Source organism: Mixophyes fleayi, chromosome 3, assembly GCF_038048845.1.
Source record: "Mixophyes fleayi isolate aMixFle1 chromosome 3, aMixFle1.hap1, whole genome shotgun sequence".
Taxonomy (NCBI): Eukaryota; Metazoa; Chordata; class Amphibia; order Anura; family Limnodynastidae; genus Mixophyes; species Mixophyes fleayi.
In genome coordinates this window covers 47,225,744-47,234,911 of record NC_134404.1, presented here as the reverse complement: position 1 = coordinate 47,234,911, position 9,168 = coordinate 47,225,744, and the positions used below count along the sequence as shown (strand labels likewise).

At 40.9% G+C, this 9,168-nt stretch overlaps 1 protein-coding gene across 1 annotated transcript; it reads right to left on the bottom strand.

Annotated features, from left to right (window-relative positions):
* Positions 1 to 3,604: 3,604 nt before the first annotated feature.
* ODC1 (ornithine decarboxylase 1) lies at positions 3,605 to 8,602 on the bottom strand. Its single transcript, XM_075201439.1, has 11 exons — positions 8,445 to 8,602; positions 7,265 to 7,411; positions 7,032 to 7,175; positions 6,775 to 6,948; positions 6,500 to 6,672; positions 6,024 to 6,158; positions 5,335 to 5,500; positions 5,015 to 5,177; positions 4,816 to 4,931; positions 4,103 to 4,317; positions 3,605 to 4,012 (listed from the first exon to the last, which is right to left on the bottom strand). Exons 3-11 carry the CDS (start codon positions 7,131 to 7,133, stop codon positions 3,874 to 3,876), a joined length of 1,383 nt encoding a protein of 460 aa, XP_075057540.1. The 5' UTR covers positions 7,134 to 7,175; positions 7,265 to 7,411; positions 8,445 to 8,602; the 3' UTR covers positions 3,605 to 3,873.
* Positions 8,603 to 9,168: the final 566 nt, after the last annotated feature.

The following is a 9,168-nucleotide window of genomic DNA, read 5'->3' as shown; positions in this document are numbered from 1 at the left end:
TTCTCACTCATTTGTGGACCTCTTGGTTTTTAATGTTTCCAATCAGTTTCAATTCAGGATTTGACATTGTTGGCAATTTAGCAGCTTATGGGTTCTCTGCTGAGCTTTAACTGTAAGATCCTTTATCATTTTCAAGGTACAGCACCCTCAAGTAGAGGCTGTTTTGAATTCGGCAATTACCTCTTTACAAGCAGTTATGAAGTGCAAAACATCTGATGCAGCCGAAAATAAGCTTTAGCCCTGCATATTGCTTGCTATCCACCAAACTGCAGAGTAGGCACACCACACCAAAACACCTAGGTTTGTAGAAAGCAAAACCTTGAATTTGCTTTGTAGAGCATGATTAATAAAATTAGATGAATTAGATGGTGCATTTTTAGAGAATTCTTTGCTGTGACAAGGGCAGCATAGCCATTTTCAGTTCCCTAAATTATTTCAGAGCTGCAAATCTTTGGGTCTCCTCCTACACTCTTAAAGGGACCCATTTTGCACCTCCGTGATGTACTTCGAGCAATGTACTAAAAAGCTCCACACACAAAACTGTCCCCTGCTCAGTAGGAGGCTGATTGCTATAGTTTTGGACAATGCACCACTTCATAATAATACCAGGATTTCACCCTCAACTCATTTTCAGAACACAAATCGAGAACATAGTCAAAACCCCTTTGGAAGGGATGAGGAAAGTTGGTTCACACCTGGGGTAACATAAGGTAAAAGTACAAAATCACCACAAGCGTCAAACAAAACGAGGGAGAAAAACATCATAAAATAACACTAATAAAAGTTATTATGAATGCAGCAAGTGTTACACGTTAGAAATTGCTAGCTACAATAATATCAATGTTGCAAAAATATATTTAACACACAGCTAACACAAGACAACAACCCTCTGACCAACATAATTGTGTAACTGATCACACAACCCACTAAATACTTTTTAACCTTTGCATTCTAGCTGGACCAATGTGCAATATAATGTAGCACTTACCCTTGTGTATCAAACCATTGTCCCATACATTGTAAGCTTGTGAGCAGGGTCCTCTTACCTCTACGTATGAATTACCCAGTATTGTCTTATTACTGTTTGTTCCCAATTGTAAGGCGCTACAGAATCATAAATGTTGATGATGATGGAGATTGAGAGCCCCTCACATAACAAGTCGCCCCAATAGGGAACTGAGAGGTGGCACTAGTCTGAAAATTAAACTGAAGTACCAAATAAGATTACATCTCCTAGGGGAGGACTCCACCCGGGGTCCAGAACTGTCCATGTAGAATGTAAAAAGCTTTAGCACTTATCGGACAGTCAGTGATCAAGAGGATGAACATCATCCTAGACACTGGGCTACAGTTCCACGAGCAGTCCATAGGTTCTCTATGTGGTCTTAGTGTTGATGGGGTGGCATGTTGCCAGAAGTTTGTAAGCAGACGGTGAAAGGCTCATGTGTTGGATAAAGACTTGGAATACCAAAATGGTTCTTGCTGAATATTGAAGATTTTTGTGCCATACGAGTAGACGAAAAGGAAATCCCCACCAATAACAGTAATTTTCCATCAGAAATGTCATTACCAGTTTAAGGTCTCTTCTCTTGCCAAGTGTAATCGGGGAAATGTCCTTGAAGATGTGTGGTGTGTTACCTTTATACTGGAGATTTTTGAGTTTCCTGGACTCCCTTAAGATAGCCTCCTTAGCTGTGAAATAATGAAGACAAATTATGACATATCTAGGCTGGCCACGATCCTAGGATCTGGGTTTAAGTGGTATCTAGGCTCTGTAGAGGGGGTAGTCTTCCGATACCTCATGAGCCAATTGGGCAAAAAGATTTTTGAGGTAAGGTCGAGGTGATTTCATGAAAAATGGTGAATTAAGCAGGTTGTGAGGGCCTCTAGTGGTAGGAAGAGAATAATCTAAGCCAATCTGTATGGCACACATCAGCAGGACTTGGAACCAACGCACTCTTCTATACAGATATGTGTCCTAGAGCGTTGTTTCTACTCTCTAAAGTGGGAGTCCATGCAGGGCCAAAATGGCAGAAGCTACGTGGTGCCAATGACTCCTTCAGATATCTGGAGCCAGATTGGCACAGTTTTAGGACTTTGTTCCTGGCAGGCAGCCTTTACGTTTGAGTTGGTGCGGCCCACTCTTCACATTAGGATTGAAAAGTCCCTCCTTCTGGAGCAATAAATAAGGCCCCAAAGTGGATCAAAAGTAAAAATCACCTGTTTCATGTGAGAAATGGGAGTCCAGATGAAGGGGTTGGGGGGGGGGGGGGGGGGGGGGGAACGGGGACATAAGGTGGCAATAGGGGCATTGGCAAAAGTGCCCACTGTAAGGGGAGTCTTAGAAGCAAGTGTAGAGCACTTGTACGTACACATCCACTTCAGACTCCTTCAAAGCCACACCTGTTTATAGCAATAATTTTGTCAACTATTTTTCTCCATTACTCAATTTAGTGAAGCATTTAACCAGTTACATAATTCAGCTGTCATCACCATGTAGCTTAATGTATAAAGTGCCATCAATACTGGCAGCTTATTTTGGTATAAAAGCCCAAAAAAAGTCAACCCCCTGAAATGCTTTATAGGTTTGTTCAAATTAAGTTACATTTTATTGGCAAATGTATGGCACTGTATTTGCAGAAACAGTGGAGTAGCAATATACATGTAGAATCAGATTTTTTTTGTGTTAGCTTGTTTAGCTGTGAGCTCATTTAGGGAATGTGTTAGTTTGCATTAACTATTCCCTTGCAACCACCTGCATGGTTATAAATTGAGCAAATTACATTTTGTGAATAATGTACTTCACAGATAAGGTCATTACCTGGTCAAATGATTGCTACATTGCACAGTTCATGAGCCTGCACTGCCCTATTGTCTGATCTACAAATCACTGCAATGTGCCTAAAGTCAGGTGTTCGGTAAATTTCTCTAGCCAAAGGCCTCCCACAGCTCTTACTATGTAAGTAGTATGGCTGACATTAAGGTCTATGGGGGGTCTAAAAGGTAAACCATGTACTCATCCATCTCAAATGTGGATTAACCCCTTCTTGCCATTGGTTTGCAACAGTCACTTGTTATCAATGAAACCAAGGCTTCTCTTAAGTTCACATGTTAATTGTGAATATTTAAACTCTACATAGATCAAATGTATTTTAAGTGGCACAGACCTCTCCCAACTTGCCATGTTAAGAGTCCCTTTAGTCCACCCATGTGTATGGCATTAGCATGATCTGTGGATTTTATAGGTCCTGTGGTTTCCATGAACAGTGCAAACACATGTATCTTGTCAGCACAGGATTATATAAAGCAATAATGTATTTAACATTTATGAATTGTGAAAATTACTACACTTTAGATAACTTTCCCTTTAGATTAAGTTCCATTAGAAGCCTTTGGCCATTTCCCAGGCATTGGCCCATGGTCTTGCATTCAGTATACATGCCATATTATAGTTAGGGCACAGTAGACTGCAGCATTACAAGTCTTGCAGTAACACTTAAGATGTTTTGGAATACAGTAAAGTCACTGAAAATACAGTCAGACACCGATGTAAAATAAAAAAAAAAATGACTTGCATGCCTTAATTAAGGTTTCAAAGACAGTGATCTTTTAACATCTTTTATTTGTAAAAACTGGTGAAACCTGATGCCGTTCTGCCAGTACACAAGCTACAAATGCTTGAGGGACAGCTGTGCATCAATACAATTTAAAAAAAAAATTCCATAGGAACACATAAGTGTGACCCCATCTCACAGTCATCCATTTTGTTGCATTAATGCTAAACACTTACTCTACAAAATAAAAATAAAATTAAATAATGGTCCCAAAACTGAATTCTAAGAATACAAGGTAATAGCGACAACTACATTAAACTTATACATTGACAGTTGCTGAAGCACAGGCAGCAGAAGTATGCTCCACGCCACTCTCCCAGGCACAAGGAACATGACGAGTATTCACTTCTGGCACATCGGGAAGAATACCATGTTCTTGGATATTGTGCATTAGTTTCCTAAATTCAAAAAAGACAGAAGTGGTCACTACAAGCATTACATTACTTTTTAAAGGCTTAACTAACATTCACTGCCAAAAGTAATCTTACCAGTATGGTCTTGACATCACATAGTAGAGTGTCGGCCTTTGAAAGCCATTGAATGTTGAAGATGCAGCCACGGTGTAGGCACCCATGTTCTCAAACAGCATCCAGTCGCCAACGTGCAGCTCTGGTAGGTCAAACCGCTCAACTATACGATCTAGTCCATCACATGTTGGCCCCCAAATACTGCTGGAATAGTATCTTTCATCTGACTTTGGCTTCTGCAATTAAAGGTTTTTGTAAATACCACTTCAGAAAAGATGGCTGTTTTCACATTGAACTTCAGGTGTAATTTAGTGGGTACACAAACTATAGGACTGCTTTAGGGGCTAGAGAATAGGCAGTAGTCAAATTCAAGCCCAGTTAGAGTGGTTCAACTTCAAGGAAGCAACCTTCATTGTGGTGCGTATTAGGCTTATAAGTCATACATGATTGATACAATGTAATAAGGGTGCACTTAGTGGTCCAAGCTCATTGATCAATGCAACAAGCAAAAATAGTTAACATTTCTCAAATGTAAAGCCACCAGATTGGTTGCTATGGGTTATAAACATTTGCCGATATTACTTCAAGCTTCAAAGTTAAGGTATTTTACTGCAGCAGACATTACCAATCTAACCCCTAGGACACAACTTAGGTCAGTTAGCTGAGCCTTCAAAAAGGTCAGAAGACATCCTAAACCTACAGATGCATTTCACATTCCAAAATAAAGATCATACCTTTTGAAGGACAGGCTTGACATGTGCATGGTCATACAAGATGCAGTTAAAAGAGCCGTAGACACCATCATTTACATAGTACATAAGAGTCTTCTCACAGGAACTGTCTTCTTCATCTAAAGAAATGACAAATACACACTTGAGTACCTTGTTTTTATATCCAAGATTAATTCAATTTGTGTCAAACTAAAATACATACCATCAGAGCCTGTCTGTTCAGTCAACATGACTTTCTTTGCAATGATATTGACAGCCAGTGTGAAAGCTGATGCAACATAGTATCTTCCAGGCTCTGCGATAATTTTCACTCCAGAATCAACTGGGAAGTATTTATCCAAAGCAGGATTTATCACAGATGTAACCTAGAGAAATGTTAGAAAAATCAAAACTGAAGCTTTACATACTGTATTGGCTAGATGCATAGTTAAATAAAGTATCTCCTTGCTTAACTAAAGCATCCCCAAAAATTCCAGTGATCAAAGTAGTATTTTGCCATTGTGGAGAAGGAAGTTTTATTACCTCCTCAAATTTGAGCTTGACATCTTCTGACCCAGGGAATCCACCACCAATGTCAAGTAAGTGCATGTTGAATCCAAGCTCTGCCCCCATATCAAAGACACATCGGGCATCCAGAACAGCTTGCACAAATGTTTGAGGGTCTGTGCAACCACTGCCAACATGGAAACTAAAATTGGGAAAAAAAAAAAATTATTGACTTGTATAAACAATTTTGTCACCTAAATTGACAGAGTGAAACCAAGATTGCTTATACAAGTAGACAATAACCCAAGTGGTTTAGGATTGCCAGATAAATTCAGAATGCCTAGAAGCCAGTGGCGGATCCAAAAGGGGGCAATCGAGGCAATCACCCCCCCTAGCAGGGGCTTGCTGCCGGCAGCTGCACACTATGTGCAGGTCCGCTCGGCAGTGACAATGTGCTGCCTGGCTGCTCTGATTGTATTTTAAACACAATCAGAGCAACCAGGCAGCACATTGTCACTGCCGAACGGCTCTGCACATAGTATGCAGCCGCCGGCAGCCTTAGAAGTCAGAAAGGGGGCGGGGCATAAATCGCCCGGGGTAGAAATTTTTTCTAGATCCGCCCCTGCTAGAAGCTGATACATTTTACTAAACAGCACATTTTTTGCAAGGCCAGTGAGAGCCAATTAGTAGCATTATGAGATGCTGAATATGAAGAGAACACATACCTTACTCCAATGATATCCACATTGAGTTCCTTAGCACGTTCAAGAAGTACCCTGCTAGTTTTAAGAGTAGCCCCAAACTTCACACTGAGCCGACAAACTGCTTTTGAGTCATCTGTGGCAATACGCAAAACAAGTCTGAAAAGGAAAGCCAGAACATTTACTCAGTCAGTGGTCTATCAACTAAGAACAGGTTTTTGCCAAATTAGATTATAATTCACATAAAATATTCAGATCAGAAGCTTGGGCCCCATTTATCAGCTTCTAGCCCAAGTCAGTCACATGAAATTTATCTTGTACTCATGAAAGGCAAAAACACTAACAAGAGAAAATTCTTCCTTTCTAAACCATGATTTATACTACACGTGTTAAGCAAACTGGCCAAGTGCTCATCCGACACTTTATTGGACAATTAAGCTTGTAAGAGATCTGCAACATATGGAAAGACTTAGACATGAATATAGCTTAGGATAACTTACTTGGCATTGGGGTGATTTCTTGCCACCTTCATTAGTTCTACTTCACTATCAAAAGTCATCTTCTCAACACCGCAGCTAGCTGCATATTTTATCTGCGAGACTTGTTTACATGGGTTTGCATAGATTATTCTCTCTGGTGGTACACCAATGCTCTGAACCAGTTGAATTTCATTCTGTGGAAAACAGCATATTTGAATAAGTGAATGTCTCAATATACCATGCTATATATAGAGAAACCATTAAACTAATGGAATGTCACAATCTGCACTACAAACCTTACTGGCGCAGTCAAATCCAGCCCCCAAAATAGAGAGAGTCTTCACAATGGCTTTGCTGTCATTGCACTTAACAGCATAAAAAGGAGTTATTCTCGGGAGTGCTTTAAACCAGCGAACATGTTTCTTCACAATGTCGCCAAGATCAGCAACATAGAAAGCATCCTTGTCATCCTAAATAAAAATATTTAGTTTATGATTAGAAACATCATTAAAAAAGTTTTTGCAGGCCTACAAAGTAAATACACAATACTTACAGATAAGGACATTTCATTGATTTTTTGCTCCAGGATATCCCGGGCATTAAAGCCTTCCTCAAGGAAGCTGAAGTCAAAGTCTTCGTTGCTGAAGCTGTTCATTGTCTCAATATTATAAGATCACAAGACGAAGAATGCAACAAACTGTCAAATAGGAAAGAAAGTTTACTTATATATGCACACACACACTCCAGCACATAACCAAATTCATTGCATTGTCACCGAATACTTACATGGACAAGTAAGAGATGGGGTTTATTACAAAGAGAGCCTCAGCTTTGGTGCCAAGGAGGCTCGCCGGTGAAATAGAAACCTGGTAAGTACAAGACAAGACCTACGCTCTCAAAGGAGCCGTTCTTTTGTGCTGTGCTGTCAGTGTTCTGCAAGAGGAGAAAAGAGAAAAGACACTTAGATAAACACGTCACCAGATGTTACATGTTGAAAAAAACCATCCCCTTCTAAAAAAAAAAAAAGTTTGAAATTAGATACCTTACGTCATGCACCCAGCCCACTTAATGAATGACCGAGCAACTCCACACCCCTTCCCAGGAGTATAGCAGTGAGTCACACCAGGCAGCAGGAGTGACGCAGCCAATCAGTAAGCACCATCACTGGCTTCCAAACCACTATCTGCTGCAGTCACCCTCTGCACCCAGCATACAAGTGCTTTACTACTGACGAAAAAACATGTCTGTCTGGGGGGTAGATAACTGAATGATTCGCAGTTACAGTACAAGGTGATCTTGGGTGACATCAATGAAAGTTACTCATTAACTCAGAAATACCTAAAAATAATTAGTCAACACCAGAGCACGGATACTATTCCTTATTTGCTGGTCATGAAGGAACACAAGATAGACAGACCCCAGTAACTTTACACCAATACTAAATATAATTAACACCAATAACCAAGTCTTGCCAGACACGTGTAAAACTAAAGTTGTACTTACAAAAATAGAAGAAAAAAAAAAAATCAACCCTTTCACATGTAAGTGTGTCTGCCCTCATCACAGTGCTCAGGAAACCCCACACTAAATTATTTTTAAAATATATATATATATATTAATAATTGTGTCCTGTACAGATTATTAACATTAACCCATTAAAAAAAGACATCCAGAAAATATATTTAAGTCAATAATCTGAGTCACACCAAGGAGATCTCCCCGTCCACACCGACCGCCCATAGACACGTGTCCGCACCGGCATCGCACACAGCCCCGGGCCGCACATTTATCACATCACTGGGTTCTACAAACGCCGCTACCGTTACCCATCAAACTATACGTTTGAGGTGTAACGGTAGCGGCGTTTTTGGTGTAAAGAAACCTGATCGGGCGACCTGTCAAACACGGTCCTCCGGGCTCAACCACATTCCCGGCACCTCACACTCACATCACCCGGACCACTTACCTTAAAAAGCATTTACGAAATCTGTACCCATCGAGGCACCAAATCCACAAAGAGAAAAAATAAGGCACAATGAAGGGAGCCGCCGTGCGCTGCTACAGAGAGCGAGAGACTTCTTCACGGACAAGAAACCTGAGAGTGACTGAGCTACGAAGCAGGCTCGACGCCCCTTTTATAGCGCAGCTCGCGTTGCCATGGCGACGCGCCAGCTCAAACCAGAGCTGATCGGTTTGCTCCAGGAGGTTGGGTTTCCAACAACCAGCCGCCGTCGCGCGCAGCCGGGCCGCGGGCTTTACTGTCTATTGTGACGTCAGCGTCCGGCCGGTCTCGTGCCGCCAGCTGACAGAGGGTTTTTAACCGTTAGCGTTTGAATGAGAAGCGGCGTTGGCTGCCCGGGCGGCCGTTACCTCAGCAGTACAATAACGTTATCACCGTCCTCACAGTTAAATCATTTATAACACGTCAACTTATCCTCCCTGTATGTGGAATCTTCCCCACATCTCTGTGTGCCCAGTGGTTTATACCTAGTGATTCACCGAATAGTTTTACCCCTATTTACTTGGCAGAAATAATAGCAACTTTTAAAGTCAGCTTTTCAGTTTGAACAATTTAAGCAACTTTATAAGAATTAAAACAGTGCTAAAATAAAATAAAATATTTTGCTACACAAAGTCGTTAAATTGAAATATTTCATTTAAACTCCAATACTCCTGGCTGTCCTTCCATT

Coding starts and splice junctions, on each gene's coding strand:
- ODC1 (XM_075201439.1), bottom strand. CDS start 7,133: ATGAACAGCTTCAGCAACGAAGACTTTGACTTCAGCTTCCTTGAGGAA. Junction 6,673..6,774: donor GATTTGACTGCGCCAGTAAG/GTTTGTAGTGCA, acceptor TGTTTTCCACAG/AATGAAATTCAACTGGTTCA. Junction 4,318..4,815: donor TCAAGCCTGTCCTTCAAAAG/GTATGATCTTTA, acceptor CTTTAATTGCAG/AAGCCAAAGTCAGATGAAAG.